The sequence below is a fragment of the Neoarius graeffei genome, chromosome 1, assembly GCF_027579695.1.
Source record: "Neoarius graeffei isolate fNeoGra1 chromosome 1, fNeoGra1.pri, whole genome shotgun sequence".
In the NCBI taxonomy this organism is placed as follows: domain Eukaryota; kingdom Metazoa; phylum Chordata; class Actinopteri; order Siluriformes; family Ariidae; genus Neoarius; species Neoarius graeffei.
In genome coordinates this window covers 55,125,091-55,146,679 of record NC_083569.1, presented here as the reverse complement: position 1 = coordinate 55,146,679, position 21,589 = coordinate 55,125,091, and the positions used below count along the sequence as shown (strand labels likewise).

Here is a 21,589-nt window from a genome sequence, read left to right as displayed (position 1 = left end):
CTAATGTAGATTTAGATCCCTAAAGCAAGCCAGAGTTTCCAGCAGCAAGGAAAAATTCCCTGAGACAACATGAGCAAGAAACCGTGAGAGACACCAGACTCAGAGCAAACCCAGCGTTTCTCCTACCATTATACTGGGGGGGCCCTCCCCAATGGGACTCTGCCAGGACCCCACGGGACCCACCACACACACACACACACACACACACACACACACACATACACACAGTTACACACTTTAAGGTCCGATAAAAAAAAACATCAACAGAGTACAGTTCTATTGTAAAAATTGTTTTAATTATTGTTCTAAAATAAAATGTGAAGACTTAAATATGACTCCTTTAACTGTTTGTTCAGGTCAAAATGCTCTGTAATAGGAGCCACAGGGAGGGGTCCTGCAGGTGACCATCCTCATTCAGCACCCCCCACCCCCAAACCAGTAAACTTAGGGGAAACACTGGAACCCATCCACTTCTGGTCACACCAGATAGTGAGATTATAAGCCCTTACTCTTCTACAACTACCGGTATACACTCTAATGTCAAACAGTACTAAGTGAAAATCAAGTATTGTTGTATCCTCTACCACACAGGTTCCCAACCCTGGCCCTGGGGTACCCCATGTCCTGTGCATTTTAGTGTTTTTCCTGCTCTAACACACCTACTTCAACTCAGGAAGGGCTCATTAGTTCAGCCAATGTCTTGGGAGCAGGGAAACTACAAACATGTGCAGGACAAGGGGTACTCCAGGACCAGCGTTGGGAATTTCTACCATGTTGGCCATTACTGATGCGCTTAATAGCTAAAGGTTTAGGTGGTGTGTTAGAGCAAGAAATACATCTCGATTCTTGCTGATTTTGGTTGCTTTACCACTCAGAGCCAGCAGCATGGTGGTGTCGTAGTTAAAGTGGTGCTTGAAAGTTTGTGAACCCTTTAGAATTTTCTATATTTCTGCGTAAATATGACCTAAAACATTGTCAAATTTTCACACAAGTCTTAAAAGTAGATAAAGAGAACCCAGTTAAACAAATAAGACAAAACTATTATACTTGCTCATTTATTTATTGAGGGAAATGATCCAATATTACATATCTGTGAGTGGCAAAAGTATGTGAACCTCTAGGATTAAAGCAGTTAATTTAAAGGTGAAATTAGAGTCAGGTGTTTTCAATCAATGGGATGACAATCAGGTGTGAGTGGGCACCCTGTTTTATTTAAAGAACAGGGATCTATCAAAGTCTGATCTTCACAACACATGTTTGTGGAAGTGTATCATGGCACGGACAAAGGAGATTTCTGAGGACCTCAGAAAAAGCGTTGTTGATGCTCATCAGGCTGGAAAAGGTTACAAAACCATCTCTAAAGAGTTTGGACTCCACCAATCCACAGTCAGACAGATTGTGTACAAATGGAGGAAATTCAAGACCATTGTTACCCTCCCCAGGAGTGGTCGACCAACAAAGATCACTCCAAGAGCAAGGCATGTAATAGTCGACGAGGTCACAAAGGACCCCAGGGTAACTTCTAAGCAACTGAAGGCCTCTCTCACATCTCTAATGTTAATGTTAATGAGTCCACCATCATGAGAACACTGAACAACAATGGTGTGCATGGCAGGGTTGCAAGGAGAAAGCCACTGCTCTCCAAAAAGAACATTGCTGCTCGTCTGCAGTTTGCTAAAGATCATGTGGACAAGCCAGAAGGCTATAGATAGTTTTCACTGACGTCACGGCATTCCGGGGAACGCCCCCCAGCCGCCATCTTGGAGGGCAAACAAAACGGACCATCGCCATTACCGGCTACGTTATCTCAGACGAATTTATGAAGTTATATAGTCAGTTTTCTAAAATAAAGATCAATGTAGGCAAAATCAAGCAAACAGAAGTATATAGATACACATCTCACGGTATGCAGCCAAACTGGCCTTGATTGGAGGAATTGACCCCTACGAAGTGGACAAAGATGCATTTTCAAGTGACTATGCAGGGCTGCCAAAGCCTGAAACTGCCAAAGCCTGCTCCAAAGCCTGAAACTGACTTCATCAAACTTTAAAGGCTGTCTGATATATACAACTTTATATATTCACAGCGCGCCTTTTGGCGGATGCCGCCTGAATCGCGCAGATCCGATTTTTTTTTTTAGGGGGGCGTTGGAGTGTCTGATTATAATTTCAAAGTAAATTCTGTATTAAAATTACTAAATAAGCAAATCCGTTACAGTCCATGAAACAGGAAGTATAAGGATGAGAAAAAAACAGTTTAAATCGGGAAGCTGCGCACATTTGCGCAGTCCTGCACACCGCTCAGGACTACAGAATAGACCTAAAATGTTTTTCAAAAATGACCCTTGCGTGAGTGAAGTGACAAGTTTCAAATAGAAACGTGACAAACAAGCGATATTAAGTGTACATTACAATGTAAACGTACACTCAGCAGTTCCAGTTAGGCATTCTCCAGAGATTGTTCACATGATGTTTTGGTTTCCAAAAACAAACTTAAACACAATTGATTGTTTATTTAAACAACTTACCACTTATAAAATGATCGGAGCAGACTTTGCTGTGTTTGGAAGGCTGATAATCCTTGCGGTTGATTCTCGCAAGCCATAGATTTCTCCTTTGTATGCTGAGTTTCTTTGTTTGCTCGCCTTCATGCTCCCGTACAGTGGGAATTCCATAAAAGCTCCGCTTGACTTCATCATCTGACCTATTATGACAGCCGTGAATACAAGTTTGCACCATTGCTAGCTTTAAATAAATGTAAATAATATATAAATGAATGTAACTCGCGCGCTACAATGTGTGCTCAGTGACCCGTACGGTAAGCTTGCCCTCCAAGATGGCCGCCACCAGGGAATCCCCGACTCTGTGACGTCATGTGAAAACTATCTATTGGAAAAATGTTTTGTGGATGGATGAAACCAAAATAGAACTTTTTGGTTTAAATGAGACGCATTACGTTTGGAGAAAGGAAAACACTGCATTCCAGCATAAGAACCTTATCCCATCTGTGAAACATGGTGGTGGTAGTATCATGGTTTGGGCCTGTTTTGCTGCATCTGGGCCAGGACGGCTTGCCATCATTGATGGAACAATGAATTGTGAATTATACCAGCAAATTCTAAAGGAAAATGTCAGGACATCTGTCCATGAACTGAATCTCAAGAGAAGGTGGGTCTTGCAGCAAGACATCGACCCTAAGCACGCAAGTCATTCAACCAAAGAATGGTTAAAGAGGAATAAAGTTAATGTTCTGGAATGGCCAAGTCAAAGTTCTGACCTTAGTCCAATTGAAATGTTGTGGAAGGACCTGAAGCGAGCAGTTCATGTGAGGAAACCCACCAACATCCCAGAGTTGAAGCTGTCCTGTACGGAGGAATGGGCTCAAATTCCTCCAAGCCGGTGTGCAGGACTGATCAACGGTTACCGGAAATGTTTAGTTGCAGTTATTGCTGCACAAGGGGGTCACACCAGATACTGAAAGCAAAGGTTCACATACTTTTGCCACTCACAGATATGTAATATTGGATCATTTTCCTCAATAAATAAATGACCAAGTATACTATTTTGTCTCATTTGTTTAACTGGGTTCTCTTTATCTACTTTTAGGACTTGTGTGAAAATCTGATGATGTTTTAGGTCATATTTATGCAGAAATATAGAAAATTCTAAAGGGTTCACAAACTTTCAAGCACCACTGTAGCACTGTCGCCTCACAGCAAGAAGGTTCTGGGTTCGAGTCCAGTGGCCAACGGGGGCTTTTCTGTGTGGAATTTGCATGTTTTCCCCATGGGTTTCCTCTGGGTGCTCTGGTTTCTCCCAAAGACATGCAATTAGATTAACTAGCCACTCTAAACTGTCCATGTGTGTGAATGGTTGAGAGGAGAAAACCTCTATAATAATCCGGTGGAAGGCAACGGGAAACCACTACTGTAATCCTTCCCTAGAGACTTTGATGGCTGAAGCTGTCAGAGTGGACCTGCCATCAGGCAGAACGTTTCAGCCTTGTTTAGTTATGTCCACTTACTTTTTAACTCCATGAGCTCTGAAAAGTGTTTTAATTTGAACTAATCTGTGCAAGTTTTCAAAGGTTAGACTTGAATTACTTAGTTGTCTTGACTAATTGAGACTTTTTCTGAGTTGAAACAAAGATAATCATCAAATTGAGTTAACTTGCATTTCCAAGGCAGCAGGTGAACTTGCATTTCCAAGTTAAACCAATTTGAAATGTTTTACAGTGAGACCACTCAGAGGCACATAGTCTAACAGTGTCTTAAGAAACAGTAGCCAGGCACGGCGTGTTTATTTATCAGGTAATAAATGCATACCAGATGATGACCACTTGAGTCAAATGCACGTAACATAAACAGAGCAGAAAGCACTACACTGTAAAACATTTCACATTGGTTTAACTTGGAAATGCAAGTTCACCTGCTGCCTTGAAAATGCAAGTTAACTCAATTTCATGGCAGCACGGTGGTGCAGTTTTTAGCACTGTCGCCTCACAGCAAGAAGGTTCTGGGTTCGGACCCAGCGGCTGACAAGGACCTTTCTGTGTGGAGTTTGCATGTTGTCTGTGTGGGTTTTCTCTCACAGTCCAAAGATATGCAGGTTAGGTTAATTGGTGGCTCTAAATTGACCGTGAGTGTGAATGGCTGTTTGTGTGTGTGTAAGCCCTGCAATGAGCTGGTGACTTGTCCAGGGTGTACCCTGCCTCTCGCCCATAGTCAGCTGGGATAGGCTCCAGCGAGCCTGCACGGGATAAGCAGTTACAGATAAAACAAAACATCCATCCATTATCTCTAGCCGCTTATCCTGTCCTACAGGGTCGCAGGCAAGCTGGAGCCTATCCCAGCTGACTATGGGCGAGAAGAGGGGTACACCCTGGACAAGTCGCCAGGTCATCACAGGGCTGACACATAGACACAGACAACCATTCATACCTACGACTACCATTCATACCTACGGTCAATTTAGAGTCACCAATTAGCCTAACCTGCATGCCTTTGGACTGTGAGGGAAACTGGAGCACCCGGAGGAAACCCACAGAGAGAACATGCAAACTCTACACAGAAAGGCCCTCGTCGGCTGCTGGGCTTGAACCCAGGACCTTCCTGCTATGAGGCGACAGTGCTAACCACGACACCGCCCCTAAAACAAACTCAATTTGATGATTATCTTTGTTTCAACTCAGAAAAAGTCTGAATTAGCCAAGACAACTAAGTAATTAAAGTCTCATCTCATCTCATCTTATCTCTAGCCGCTTTATCCTGTTCTACAGGGTCGCAGGCAAGCTGGAGCCTATCCCAGCTGACTACGTGCGAAAGGCGGGGTACACCCTGGACAAGTCGCCAGGTCATCACAGGGCTGACACATAGACACAGACAACCATTCACACTCACATTCACACCTACGGTCAATTTAGAGTCACCAGGGAGCACATGCAAACTCTACACAGAAAGGCCCTCGTCGGCTGCTGGGCTCGAACCCAGGACAGTGGTAACCATGATACCACCCCTAAAACAAAATTTGACGATTATCTTTGTTTCAACTCAGAAAAAGTCTGAATTAGTCAAGGCAACTAAGTAATTCAAGTCTCATCTCATCTCATCATCTCTAGCCGCTTTATCCTGTTCTACAGGGTCGCAGGCAAGCTGGAGCCTATCCCAGCTGACTACGTGCGAAAGGCGGGGTACACCCTGGACAAGTCGCCAGGTCATTACAGGGCTGACACATAGACACAGACAACCATTCACACTCACATTCACACCTACGGTCAATTTAGAGTCACCAGTTAACCTAACCTGCATGTCTTTGGACTGTGGGGGAAACCGGAGCACCCGGGGGAAACCCACAGGGAGAACATGCGAACTCTACACAGAAAGGCCCTCGTCGGCTGCTGGGCTTGAACCCAGGACAGTGGTAACCATGACACCGTCCCTAAAACAAACTCAATATGACGATTATCTTTAAAGTCTCAATTAGTCAAGACAACTAATTCAGGTCTAACCTTTGCAAACTTGCGCAGATCAGTTCAAATTAAAACACTTTTCAGAGCTCATGGAGTTAAAAAGTAAGTGGACATAACTAAACAAGGCTGAAATGTTTGACAGTATCAGGGAAATAAGCTCGACAAGTTTGTATATGGATGGGAATAAAACAAACACAGCTGCCCACAAAATCTCTCACACCCTTTCCGCACAGCACCTTTTCTATTCCCGACCGAGCGGATGCCAATCGTTTGCTGTCATCACTGTTTTTTTTTTTTTTTCTCCAGAGGTCGCACTAAATAGATGCACCTACAGAGGCTTGTCCTTATTAGTGAGCAGAGCGTCCAGAATAACACGCAACTAATTCAGGAGGGGAACAAGCGCGCGCGCGTGGGATTTGAACCTCCACCAAGCCGCACGCACCACCGGTGCTACCATCACCGCTGTTCTTCACTTCTGTCCTATTGATGAAATGCCAAACTTACCTTCAACAAAAACAAAGAGCACATGAAGATCCGTCCAGCCGATGCGCTCATGCTGGCTCACACAGCTTCACCTCTGTGGGTCAGTTGAATGTGCGCGGCTTGAACTCATGCACTGCGCCTAATGGACTGTGGAAGCGCATGGAGCCTCGCGGCTTTTATTGACTCTCACCGTATTGGAAAAGCAGCTTCTGACGACACCACGTTTCATATTTACTTCCCAGCTGTAGTGCATGAGTAGCACGTTGTTACTAACTTTATGTTTGCATGACCAACAGGACGTCAGTGAAGGGCTCTCCTGCCTACACACTCTTAAAGCAACACACTCAGCAGCTTTGACACTCTCTGTTCTGGTCAGGACATGCCACATAGTAAGGAGGTGTTCCGTGCCATCATGCTACCACTCTGGCATCTCTATTTAAACCCTTATCTGTCATTTTTTGGGCTCTCTTAGCCTTAAATTCCTGACATGAACTTACAAGAGGTGCATATTTCAACCTGCCAACTGGCTCATCATACTGTAGCTCTTCACTCCTCAGGGTTTTTTTTTTCTTCCCCCACCCTTCAATCAACAGTAGTTTTCCCTTCTTAGTTGTGATAAGTAACTATTTCAGATGCACATCACATTCCAGAAACACAAAACCAGTCTGAATTAGAAAACTGTAATCACTTTCATGCCTGTGAGTTGACAGAACGTCAGACAGCAGGATGAAGTGAAACAGTGTGATGTTTGTGCAAAAAGGACAGGTTCAGGTTGCATTGTGCATCATGGAGCTACCGGTATATCCTGCATGGATAAACACAATCTTGCATTCTACCAGAGGTGGATAAAGTACCCAACGTCATTACTTAAGTCAAAGTACAGATCCCACTGGTCAAATGTTACTCCGATACAAGTGAAAGTTGTACAGTCTTTTTTTTTTTACTTAAGTTAAAGTATGGGCGGCACGGCGGTGTAGTGGTTAGCGCTGTCGCCTCACAGCAAGAAGGTCCGGGTTCGAGCCGTGTCCGCGTGGGTTTCCTCTGGGTGCTCCGGTTTCCCCCACAGTCCAAAGACATGCAGGTTAGGTTAACTGCTGACTCTAAATTGACCGTGAGTGTGAATGGTTGTCTGTATCTATGTGTCAGCCCTGTGATGACCTGGCGACTTGTCCAGGGTGTACCCCGCCTTTCACCAGTAGTCAGCTGGGATAGGCTCCAGCTTGCCTGCGACCCTGTAGAACAGGATAAAGCGGCTACAGATAATGAGATGAGAAGTTAAAGTACTGAAGTATTTGCTTTTAAAAATACTTAAGTATTACAAGTACATTTTCTGTCAACGCATCGTTGTGTTAGGTTAATATGGGACGGCCTTGGGCTGAGGTGCCCTTGAGCGAAGCACCTAACTCCCAACTGCTCCCCGGGCGCTGTTAGCATGGCTGCCCACTGCTCTGGGTATGTGTGTGTGCTCATTGCTCACGTGTGTGCATGTGTGTGTTCACTGCTTCAGATGGGTTAAATGCAGAGAGGAAATTTCACAAGTGTGTGATGAATAAAGTTGTGCTTTCTTTCTTCTTTCTTGTATTATTGCCACAACACTTACAAAACCTAATGCCGTTACCAAAGACAGAAATGTGAATTCAGAAAATGAACGCATGCTGTGCCATCATGGTGGTTTAATGTTAAACTAGCTAGTCAGTGAAGCTCCACCTGACATGCTAGCAAACTCTTTTCAAACTTGAAATCATATTGGGTAGCTGGCGCTACTAGAAAAGAAAGATTTCTACATTCTATTTATTTGGCAAGATTATGCTAAAACATATTCCTGAAAGGACTTCAGATAAGTTAACGTTATTCATTTTAGCATAGCTCTGTTTTTACATGCTAACTAACAGTGTCCAAGTTAACTAGTTATGTGTAAACGTTAGCCGTGGACAAGACAATGGCAACTTGGCGGGCGAATCCATAGAAAGTCATTTGACTAACCAGACTGTGTCGCTATTGCAACATTATCGCTAGCTCTAAAAGCACAGACACCTTCGTTGCAAGCTTTCTCTTGGAATAAAATGTTTACATCCCTCAATATGGTCCCGCAGGTTGGACGGCGAGTTTTCATAGGCTGTGGTGTGGTTAATTTTAGGCAAACAAAGAAAACATTTAAAACAAAACGAATCTTTAATCCTTTCAGAAAACTGAAACATGGGTTCATGGGCCATGAGTGTTAAATAACCCTGCTGAGAAATCACTGAACTTGATTTTATCCAGTCTATGGATGTGACGTGACCCTAGTGATTACTGATAGTCTGTCTCAGTGTCACCTGCGAAAAAAACAATAACGTTTTAGAAAAAAAAAGAAAAAAATATCCACGTTCAGAGCTGCTTCATAGTAACGAGTAACAAGGACCTTGATAGAAATGTAGTGGAGTAAAAAGTACAATATTTGCCTTTCAAATGTAGTGAAGCTAAAGTCATAAGTTTCCAAGAAAAATAATACTCAAGTAAAGTACAGATACTCAAAAAGTGTACTTAAGTACAGTACTCAAGTAAATGTACTTCGTTACTGTACACCTCTACATTATACAACTTTAATTTCTCTTGACTCTCAGTTACAGCTGCCATTATATATCTGATCTTAGTCCTTAGATGCTAATACAGATCACATTTCACCTTAGTTGCTATCACACAGGTTTCTTTCTTTTGTTAGACTGCATTCTGCCACACTAGGCAACGGAGAGGACTGAACTACATAAGGCAAACTTAAGTTTCTTTATACTAAAGCTTTTAAGGAGAACAGGGCCACACTAATGACTATTTGACTGAAATAGCATCTGCCTTTCTACCTTTCATGAAGGTCCGGGTACGATGCACTTAAAGGAACACAATAGAGCAGGCATGTCTGGTATGAAGTACCTGAATTGCTGTCTGACACGCAGGATTCAATTCAGCTTAATCTCCATTAGCACGCCAAAGAGAGCAATTCAAACAGCTACACTTGAACTCTCTTGCATGTTCTCTTTCTAGCTGGAGAGGGTAAATATCCTGAGGAAAATATGTAAGGTACAACACATAAGTTGTTAAAGAACATTATGTGGCTATTAAATCCATGTTATAAGAAGATGGCCTTTGGCACTGATGTGACGTGTGCATGCATGTTCCTCTTCCAGTCAATAAATTTTATTAAAACAGTGGACATAATTTGAAGACAAATTACGCTGTTTATCGCTGCTAATTACAGCCCGATCTCTTTGCTGGGTATCATTTCCAAAACGCTAGAACGGTGTGTCTTTGATCATTGTTATCATCATTTGTCTCCTTATCTGTACCACCTACAACATGGATTCCAAAAGAGGAAATCAACAGTGACGCAACTAATTACAGTCTACCATGATATTGTGGAAAGTATAGCCAGTGGCAATGAAGTTGACATGGTTCATCTCGATCTATCAAAGGCATTTGATAGGGTATCACATCAATTGCTGTTATCCAAACTGCAGTCATATGGGATCTCAGGATCTCTACTTCAATGGTTCAAGAGCTATTTGTGTGATAGACAGCAGCGTGTCGTCTTGGATGGTGCTTATTCTGATTGGTTACCCGTATCATCTGGTGTTCCTCAAGGCTCCATACTTGGACCACTGCTCTTTCTTATCCATGTCAATGATATGCCTGATTATGTAGAAGGTGACTCCAAACTTGCCCTCTTCGCTGATGACTCGAAGTTGTACAAAGTTATCAAATCTGAACCATGTAAGGAATCCCTTCAAAATGACATTGATTGTATTCATCGCTGGAGTGTTGATTCATACTACATGTCATTCAACGCTTCCAAATGCAAAGTTGTCAACATGTCTAAGAAAAGAACCCAAACTGTTAATTACCAGTACCATCTTGGTAATCAGGTCCTTGAATATGCAACTGAAATAAAAGACCTTGGTGTTACTATGTCAAGTGACCTAACATGGAACAAGCACATCGAGGATAAGTGTGCGAAGGCGAACAAGATTCTAGGACTGGTGAAGAGAACTTGTGGAAGACACATTAAAGAGGTGGCACCGAGGAAGACTTTATATTGCTCGCTGGTAAGACCGCAGCTTGAGTACGCCTCCAGTGTATGATCACCATACACTGTGAAATACATCAAGCTAATTGAAGATATTCAACGTAGGGCAACAAAGTTTATTCTGAATTATCCAGAAGACATGTGCTACATTGAAAGACTCCGCGTACTTGAGCTCCAACCACTGGAGCATAGAAGGAACATCACTGACCTTATTCTTCTATACAAGATAAGAAACAACTTAATTGATACTGACTTCAAACAGCACCTGCTACCATCTGCATCCTCTTACAACACAAGAACTTTGACAGAAATAACTATACTCAGCCTCAACACCACAAGCAAACCTATTACAGAGCCACCTTCCTCCCAAGAACAGTTGGTCTCTGGAATAAGCTTCCAACTGAAGCAAAGGCAATGAAATTGAAACTTTTGCAATTTAAGAAATATGTAATTAGCTATTATCATAATCAACTGTCACAGTACAAACCTCATTAATTTTTTACTTGAATAAGATTAAGTTATATAAAGATTTATTAACATATATATATATATATATATATATATATATATATATATATATATATATATATATATATATATATTTTTTTTTTTTTAAATAGGAGAAGTTTTTCAATTGGGACGAAAGTCCTGTAGCTTCCACCTGTCACAAAATTTTGTTTTAGAAATTTTATTATTACTTGATTCTCATTTCATTTTATTTTTAACTGTATTTATATACATTGTGACAAATAAAAAAAAGACACTGGCATTGGTAGTGATGATTTGAAGACTCACAATATCTTGTCCATTTTTTTATTTTAAAAGTGAGAGAATAAGACTAACTATAAAAATCACTTGATGAAAGATGTATGCATATGTGCAGTATGACATTAACTGACATTAATTCTCCTCAAGTTATAGTCAAGACAAATTTATTTTTATAGCGTTTTTAACAGTAGACAAGTCGCAAAGTAGCGTGACAGAAAATTAAAAACTTTAAACATGAGCTAATTTTATCCCTAATCTATCCCCAGTGAGCAAGCCTGTGGCGATGGTGGCAAAGAAAACTCCCTCAGACGACATGAGGAAGAAACCTCGAGAGGAACCAGACTCAAAAGGGAACCCATCCTCATTTGGGTGATAACAGACAACGTGATTATAAATACAGTAACTTGCTTCTATAACAGTGTCCTATATAGTCACAAAGTATAACTGTGAAACCAGGAAAATCATTATACGGTAGTTTTAACATGAATTCTGTTTTGCTAAAGTTATAAACTGTTCATTGATGGAAACTTGAGTGCAAAACTGCTCATGACAACTACTACTACTATAGTATTTTTTGAATCTTAAAAAATATAATAGTCTTTCAGCTATAGTGCATATACAGTGGTATGGTATGGTCAGAACAATAAATGTAAATACTCTTGATCAGGGTTATGTCTCTTTGCTTGTGTTGCTTGAGCTGAGTGCAGCTTTTGACACCATTGATCATACTATTCTCCTTGAAAATATTCTAGAAAAAAAAAGGGCACAGATATGGCCTAAAGGTTAGAAAAGCAGGCTTGGGACCAAAAAGGTTGCTGGTTTGATTCCCTGGACCAACCGGAAAAATGTGTGGGTGAAGAGTGCTTTCCCTCCCTCTACCTCCATGGCTGAAGTGCCCTTGAAGCAAGGCATCTAACTTCCAACTGCTCCCTGGGTGCTGTAGTGCAGCTGCCCACTGCTCTGGGTATGTGTGTGCTCACTGCTTCAGATGGGTTAAATGCAGAAAATTCTAATTTCCCCTCAGGGATTAACAGAGCATACAAAAAATGTTGTTGGAGTTAAGAGAACATCCCTCTCCTTGCTTAGATCTTCTTTAACTGATTATCAGTTAGTAGATGTAAACTTTTCAATGCATACTAAGGTACGTTTGGTGTTCTGGAAGGTTCTGTTTTAGGTCTGCTGCTTTTTTCATTATACAGTTATGGTCAGAAGTTTACATACAGTGACATGAATGTCATCTTGGATATGAATGTCATGGAATATTTGGGCTTTCAGTAATTTCTTTGAACTGGTCTTTTTCAGTGGCAGAATGATTGTATAGCATACATCTTTAATAAAAAAAAAACACACTAGAATTTGGTGCACAAGTTTAAATTTTTCTTTGGGTTTTCTGAAATCAACACAGGGTCAAAATTATACATTACAGGGTCAAAAATATACATACAGCACACCTAATATTTGGGTAAAATGTTTCTTTGCAAGATTCACCTTTACCAAACATTTTTGTTTACCATGAACAAGCTTCTGGCAGAATTCTGGTTGGATATTTCACGACTCTTCATGGTAGAATTGGTAGAGTTCAATTAAATTTGTTATTTTTTCTTGACATGGACTCAACTAATAAGCATGGTCCATATATTTTCAATAGGGTTGAAGTAAGGACTTGTTTTTAGCTTAATATTAGCCTGCTTTATCCTCCACAACCAGCTCTGATGGGCATGCAGGTTAGGCTAATTGGTGGCGCTAAATTGACCGTAGGTGTGAATGTGAGTGTGAATGGTTGTTTGTCTCTGTGTGTCAGCCCTGCGATAACCTGGCAACTTGTCCAGGGTGTACCCCGCCTCTTGCCCATAGTCAGCTGGGATAGGCTCCAGCTTGCCTGTGACCCTGTAGAACAGGATAAGCGGCTAAAGATAATGGATGAATGGATGGATGGATGGAACAGTTCTGATGCGTGTTTGATTCATTGTCCTGTTGTAACTCCCAAGTCCCAAGTCGTATTCAAGTTTCTGATGGTTTATGCTGAAGAATTCTGAGACAGTCCTCCTTCTTCATTATTCCATCCACTTTGTGCAATGAACTAGTTCCACTAACAACAAAACAGCCCCAGAGCATGATGATCTTACCACCACCAGCTGGTACAGTGTCCCTCTATACATGGTGGTCACTGTGGCCAAACAACTCAATCTTTGTCTCATCTGACCATACAGCTATCCTCCAGAAGGCTTTTTCTTTGTCCGTGTGGTCAGCTTCAAACTTTAGTTAAGCTTGAAGGTGTCAATTTTGGAGCAGGGGGTTATTTCTTGGATAGCAGCCTCTTATGCCGCTTTTCCACTACAAACGCGGCTGAGCCGTGCCGTGCCGAGTCGAGCTGAGTCGAGCTGAGCGGGGCTGTTGGAGTTGCATTTCGACTACAACCGCGCTGAACCGTGCTGGCTGGAAGTGGGTGGACACATTGGGTGGAGTTAGCGAAAGTGGGTGGACGTCACGTGATGTCGTTAAGCAGCGCAAACAGTGACATCAGTGACAGTGGCGGAACAAGTCAGAGCCGGGCCGGGGGCGGGGCAAATGACCGGGCCCTTTATTAAAGCTTATCATAACATCATTTTAGGCTACAAAATGTCCGCAACTGCGGTGTTTACCAATTTCAACACTACCGGGTGCAACTATGTTATTTAGTACATCAAGTCCTTCAAACGAACATGTAACTCAGAAACAAAAAACATTAGGATACTGTACATGGCTCATAATAAAACATCAATAGCCTATACTGCGCACATTATTTGAAGGGCATACGAATGAGCGCTCACAGTGGTGACAGGAAGAGTCAGAAATAAAAGGAGGGCGGTGCAAACCTCACTGAATGCACTGTGTTTACCAATTTCAACACTACGGGGTGCAACTATGTTATTTTGTACATTAAGTCCTTCAAACGAACATGTAACTCAGAAACAAAAAAACATTAGGCGACATACTGTACATGGGTCATAATAAAACATCAATAGCCTACTGCGCGCATTATTTGAAGGGCATACGGCGAGCCTTGCGCTCCGCGAACTCGTCCACGATGCTCTGTATGTCACTGATTCAGTGAGCTTTTAAGCAGTAGTCTCACGACCCGGAGAGTAAACAATAAACATGGAGGACATGGAGTCGTTAGTGTTGCTGGTCTTGGTGCTGTGGCTTGTTGTCACCGACAACGCCAACAGATACTGGCAAGAGCGTATAGATGAGGCGAGGCGCATAAGGCTTCAGAAATTCTCGTAATTCGTAATTCTTCTCCTTCCGGGTTTGCGGTGTTTACAGATCCCAGCGTGCTCGCGGGGCGTGTGTGGGCATGTGAGGACACTCCTCCTCACCAATCAGTGCACAGGGGAGTGTCTGCTCACGCCCCCAGCCTCACTCGGCACGGCTTGGCTCGCTTCAGCCCCACTCCAAAACGGTGCGAGTTTTAGGGGCTAAGCAGGGCTGAAACGAGCTGAGTCGTGCTGGTTTTTGGTAGTTGAAACGCGAGCCGTGTCGGGCTGAAGTGAGCTGAAGCGAGCTGAAGTGAGCTGAAAAAGGGTAGTGGAAAAGGGCCATTAGTCCATGGTGATCTGAACTGTAGACAGTGATCCATCAGCTTCCAGTTCATGGCAGAGCTGTGCCATGGTGGTTCCCAGGTTGTTCCTGACCATCCAAACCAATTTCCTTGGAGCTGAGGGTGACAGCTTGGGTTTTCTTGAAGCAAAGTGGCTTGACAAAGTAACTACACCTCACAATAACTTGGATACAATTGTTTGAACTGGTCTTGGAATTTGCAGTTGTTTAGAAATGGCTCCAAGAGACATTCTGGGGTTGTGTATAGCTGTGATTCTCTTTCTCAGATCTGCACTGAGCTCCTTGGACTTTCCCATTTTACTGTGTGTTGGTCAATCCAATGAGTGCTGTAAACAAACCTTTTTTATGAAGGCACAGAGAAGCTACCAGCTGTAGTCAATCATGATCACTAACAGGAAGTTAAGAGACCTTGGCCTTGGCAAGATAAGAGACATTTTGGAAGTTTCAGCATCTCTGAATTAATAATCTAAGTGAGCATATGTACATTTTTGACCCTGTATGTATAATTTTGACCCTGTGTTGATTTCAGAAAACCCAAATAAAATTGAAACTTGTGCACCAAATTCTAGTGGTTTTTTTTATTTATTAAAGATGTATGCTGTACATTCTGCCACAGAAAAAGAACAGTTCAAAGAAATTACTGAAAGCCCAAATATTGCCATGACATTCATATCCAAGAAAATATTCATGCCACTGTATGTAAACTTCTGAACACAACTGTATATGCTACCTCTGGGTCAAATTATTTGGAAACATAGTATTAGCTTCCACTGTTATGCTGATGAGACACAGTTGTATGTTTCAGCAAATCAAGATGAGAGACACCAACTTAATAAAACTGAGGAATGTGTAAAGGACATTATAGACACCAGTTGCTTATTAACTGCCTTCTACTTAATTCTAACAAGACAGATGGACTTGAACTAGGACCACATACAGCTAGGAGTAAGCTTTCTGATTACACAGTAACTCTGGATGGCCTTTCTGTTTCATCTTGTGCAGCAGTAAAAAATCTTGAAGTGATTATTGACTCCAGTCTTTCATTTCAAACTCATGTAGATAATATTACTTGGATAGTATTCTTTCATCTCAGAAATATTGCTAAGATATGAAATATGTCACTACATGATGCAGAACAACAAGTTCATGCTTTTGTTACCTCTGGGATGGATTACTGTAATGCCTTACTGCCTGGATGTTCTTGTATGTGCATAAACAACCTCCAGTGAGTCCAGGATGCAGCAGCAAGAGTCCTTACTAGAAACAGAAGATAGGATCACAGCGCCCTTATCTTATTCACAATGCACTGGCTCCCGATCAAATTTTACACTGATTATAAAATATTACTCAGTGTTTCACACAGAATTAGATTCTATTTTTGGAGGTACTTGATGGGTGGGGGTGGGGGGTTTCTTGTATACACGTGGATGAAGGCACACCCACAATTTCTTAAATGAATAATTAAATGATTAAATAATATTGGCTGGTCTTGAGTGGTCTATCAGATATATTCCATTCAGCTCGCATGATATTGAATGAGTCGAAGATGAGTTCAATGTCATGCTAGCTGAATGGAATATATCTGATAGACCATGAAAAAAGCCATTATTATTATTATTATTATTATTATTATTATTATTATTATTATTATTATTATACGTACAGTGGTGCTTGAAAGTTTGTGAACCCTTCAGAATTTTCTATATTTCTGCATAAATATGACCTAAAACATCATCAGATTTTCACACAAGTCCTAAAAGTAGATAAAGAGAACCCAGTTAAACAAATGAGACAAAAATATTATAGTTCGTCATTTATTTATTGAGGAAAATGATCCAATATTACATATCTGTGAGTGGCAAAAGTACTGTATGTGAACCTTTGCTTTCAGTATCTGCTGTGACCCCCTTGTGCAGCAATAACTGCAACTAAACATTTCCGGTAACTGTTGATCAGTCCTGCACACCGTCTTGGAGCAATTTAGCCCATTCCTCCATATAGAACAGCTTCAACTCTGGGATGTTGGTGGGTTTCCTCACATGAGCTGCTCGCTTCAGGTCCTTCCTCAACATTTCGATTGGATTAAAGTCAGGACTTTGACTTGGCCATTCCAAAACATTAAATTTATTCTTCTTTAACCATTCTTTGGTAGAACAACCTGTGTGCTTAGGGTCGTTGTCTTGCTGCATGACCCACCTTCTCTTGAGATTCAGTTCATGGACAGATGTCCTGACATTTTCCTTTAGAATTCGCTGGTATAATTCAGAATTCATTGTTCCATCAATGATGGCAAGCTGTCCTGGCCCAGATGCCGCAAAATAGGCCGAAACCATGATACTACCACCACCATGTTTCACAGATGGGATAAGGTTCTTATGCTGGAATGCAGTGTTTTCCTTTCTCCAAACATAATGCTTCTCATTTAAACCAAAAAGTTCTATTTTGGTCTCATCCGTCCACAAAACATTTTTCCAATAGCCTTCTGGCTTGTCCACGTGACCTTTAGCAAACTGTAAATGAGCAGCAATGTTCTTTTTGGAGAGCAATTGCTTTCTCCTTGCAACTCTGCCATGCACACCATTGTTGTTCAGTGTTCTCCTGATGCTGGACTCATGAACATTAACATTAACTAATGTGAGAGAGGCCTTCAGTTGCTTAGAAGTTACCCTGGGGTCCTTTATGGCCTGGCCGACTATTACACGCCTTGCTCTTGGAGTTATCTTTGTTGGTTGACCACTCCTGGGGAGGGTAACAATGGTCTTGAATTTCCTACATTTGTACACAATCTGTCTGATTGTGGATTGGTGGAGTCCAAACTCTTTAGAGATGGTTTTGTAACCTTTTCCAGCCTGATAGGCATCAACAACACTTTTTCTGAGGTCCTCAGAAATCTCCTTTGTTTGTGCCATGATACACTTCCACAAACGTGTGTTGTGAAGATCAGACTTTGATAGATCCCTGTTCTTTAAATAAAACAGGGTGCCCACTCACACCTGATTGTCATCCCATTGATTTGAAAACACCTGACTCTATTTTCACCTTCAATTTAACTGCTAATTCTAGAGGTTCACATACTTTTGCCACTCACAGATATGTAATATTGGATCATTTTCCTCAATAAATAAATGACCAAGTATAATATTTTTGTCTCATTTGTTTAACTGGGTTCTCTTTATCTACTTTTAGGACTTGTGTGAAAATCAGATGATGTTTTAGGTCATATTTATGCAGAAATATAGAAAATTTTAAAGGGTTCACAAACTTTCAAGCACCACTGTACACACTCTCTTCATCTCAGCATTCTTGAATGCCAATGCTAGCTTACCCGCAACTTGGTGCTGTTAGCATGGCAGTCCAGTTACCTTTTGGCCAGTGTAGCATTGAGCAGTAGCGTTACCAAAGGCCAACGCTAGCTTACCTGTGACTTGGTGCTGTTAGCGCGGCAGTCCAGTTACCTTCCAGCAGGTACAGCATTCATCAATAGTGTTAGCGAAGGCCAACACTACCACAGTCAAGCCAGTGCTACCAAGAGCTCCTAGCACAGGCTTATGACTGAGAAACTAAGATTTCTGTCTCCAGACTCTTCTTCCATGCACGCTCACCACAGTATTTTTCACTCAGACTTAAGTATTAATTTCCCTATGTGATTTACTTAGTTCCTTTTAAAATCAACATCCACAGCGACACACAACGGAGCTACTGGACAGCCAAAATTCTCTCAAAATCTTTAACAAAGCAAACGTGGTGGCCATGTTTGTTTACAAATTGTCACAGTCACTCACTAGCCCAGAAGTTTTACGTCTCCGACGTGTGACATCGTGTTGTCTTGACAATGTGCAATATTGTAACAATATTGCACGCTCATTCTCCATTAGATAGAGTGGCATAATACATGGAGGATAAGCGATATGCTAACAATATTGCATGCTATCAAACCAAATAAATGAAACCAGCTAGAAGGGAATAGATTTTTATTCCATTGAAAAAGTGGCCCGTATGTATAATAATATCTTATAGTGTATATAAGGTGCTGCACTGCAAATATCCATCCATCCATTATCTGTAGCCACTTATCCTGTCCTACAGGGTCGCAGGCAAGCTGGAGTCTATCCCAGCTGATTATGGGCAAGAGGCGGGGTACACCCTGGACAAGTCGCCAGGTCATCGCAGGGCTAACACATAGACACCCATTCACACCTACGGTCAATTTAGAGCCACCAATTAGCCTAACCTGCATGCCTTTGGACTGTGGGGGAAACCGGAGCACCCGGAGGAAACCCACGCGGACACAGGGAGAACATGCAAACTCCACACACAAAGGTCCTCGTCAGCCACTGGGCTTGAACCCAGAACCTTCTTGCTGTGAGGCAACAGTGCTAACCACTACACCACCGTGCCGCCCCACTGTAAATATATTTCATGACAAATAAATAATCAAATTGCATGAGCAGTCAATATTGACTAGCACCTATATCAGTTATACTGATAATTTTTGAAAGCCTCTTTTGTGTATGCTATTGTTATCAATCTTTAGCATTAGCTAAATGATTATATTGCTCTCTGTAGTTGTTAGTTTAGGCTAACTCACATATACAGCTAAAGCATTAGGCATCTAAATCAAACAATTTGGAATGTGTGCACAAAAAGTTCAAATTTAAAAGTAAAAAAAAAAATCCCTGTTCGCCTGGATTGTTTGCTTCAGTTTGCCAAATTCAACCACACCTCATGTTTTGATTCAGAGTGTGCAGGGAGAGGAGGGGCTATTCACAGATAGGTCTGTTGTTAATGTGTGTTTGTGTGTGTGTGTGAGAGAGAGAGAGCACAAGTACATTCCCTGTGTGCAGCCCTACAATCAGATTGATTTCACCCATTATAAATAGAAAAATAAACAGAAAATAGTTAAAAAAAAATCAATATAGGTATTCTGGAGGACCACCACCTATAAAGCACTGAATGGTCTTGTACCACAGTACTTGAGCAAACTTTTGGTCTTTTATGATCCTCTACACCTATTTCAATCAAAAGGTGCAGGATATCTGTTGGTACTTTGAATAGTTAAGGTTACAGCAGAGGGCAAAACCTTCTCTTACAAAACCCCATAGTTATGGAACAGCTTTCTAATTCATGTTTGGGACTCAGACACAGTCTCGGTGTTTAGGTCTAGGCTGAAAACATATTTGTTTAGCCTTTTGCTAATATTTGTTATTAGGTAACGGAGCAAATCTGGAAGGTTCACAGGCATAGAGTGTTTTGGTGAACTTGGATGTTTGGATGCTGTCAAACCCCCCAAAACACACACGCACACACACACACATGTTCATTCAGGTTTATTGATGGTATAGTGGCTGGTCGCTTTATGTCCCAGGGTGCCTTCAGGTCTGTGTTACCTTCTGGCTCTCCTTTTTAGTTATGCTGTCATACCTAGTCTTGCCAGAGTCCCTGCTTGCACTCAGCACATGATGTAAATTGTCCTTAATGAATACATGACAATGAGCAATCTCTCTCTCTCTCTCTCTCTCTCTCTCTCTCTCTCTCTCTCTCTCTCTCAACATGCTACTCCTGAGATACCAGTGATCCTGACCCCTTCTGTTCTCCTGACCTGCCTGATCTTTCCTGATGCCCTACTTCTGGTTGGAGTTCTCATCACTTGGAAACCACTTGCTCCTGCTGAGGATGACCCCATAAAGACAACCTAAAGATACACATAGAAACTGTGATAGTGGCTTAGGACTACAATTTCCATGATAGCTTTAGGACTGCACTTGTCACTTGTCAAATCTCCATCAGTGAACAGTTGATAACGTCAATGAAATAGACTTCACGTTTAAACTATAATGAATTTCCTGGTGACACAATTTCACTTTTTGACCATATAGCACACAGTTATAGAAGTGAGTTGTAGAAGATGAGGATGGGTTTGTTTTTTTAGTTCGATTCCTCTCAAGGTTTCTTCATCATGTTGTCTCAGGAAAGTTTCCCTTGTCACTGTCACCTCTGGCTTTCTCATTAGGGATATATTTATATATTTAAAATTTATATCCATAATTTATATATTTCTGGTAAGCTGCTTTGTGACAATGTCCATTGTTAAAAGTGCTATACAAATAAAATTGAATTGTTTCATTTTCTAGCATTTGTGCTGTAACTGGAGTTGCCTGCTGACAGCTTTGGGGCTTCAACTTGAGTGTGTGATATTTTAATATGACATTTTAGGAGTAATATGAATAGAAGGAATAGAAGTATTTGACTCATTAAGCAGATTACGTCTAAAAATAAATTAGATCCTGGTAATTTCCCTCAATCAGAGATAAAGTGACATTTTAAGAGTCACCACTGACTGGACTTCCTAGGGCTTCAACATGTTCAAAATTAAACCAAGTCCATTTGTTTATACTCTCTAATAGATAATGTTTATCATGACCCAAAATTTTGTTCTTTAATGGTTCAACACAAAAATTGCTTTGAGAAAAATTTGCTTCCCTTGGGCTGTATGCAGACCATTAAATGTTTTTCAATTAAAAAAAACCAGCATTTTCAGGTCATGAACATTTCATTTGGAATTCTTTCGGAAATAGAGGAAGGATGTTTACAACAGGATGGTCAAAGGGCAAAGGACAAGGTCTGAGAAGGTTGTAGGAAACAAGGCAATGTTCCTGTTGTATAATGAAAGCATATAGTCACCACACAAATACCCTTTTCATCTGTCTAACTCCA

At 41.4% G+C, this 21,589-nt stretch overlaps 1 protein-coding gene across 4 annotated transcripts in view; it reads right to left on the bottom strand.

The window, feature by feature from the left end:
- The window catches only part of LOC132894738 (ADAMTS-like protein 1), a 228,547-nt gene extending 221,867 nt beyond the window's left edge, over positions 1-6,680 (bottom strand). For all 4 annotated transcript variants that reach the window (XM_060934855.1, XM_060934859.1, XM_060934871.1 and 1 more), the window contains exon 1: positions 6,472-6,680. In XM_060934855.1, coding sequence (XP_060790838.1) covers positions 6,472-6,522 — 51 coding nt within the window. In that variant the 5' untranslated portion in view covers positions 6,523-6,680. The remainder of the gene's footprint in view (positions 1-6,471) is intronic.
- Positions 6,681-21,589: the final 14,909 nt, after the last annotated feature.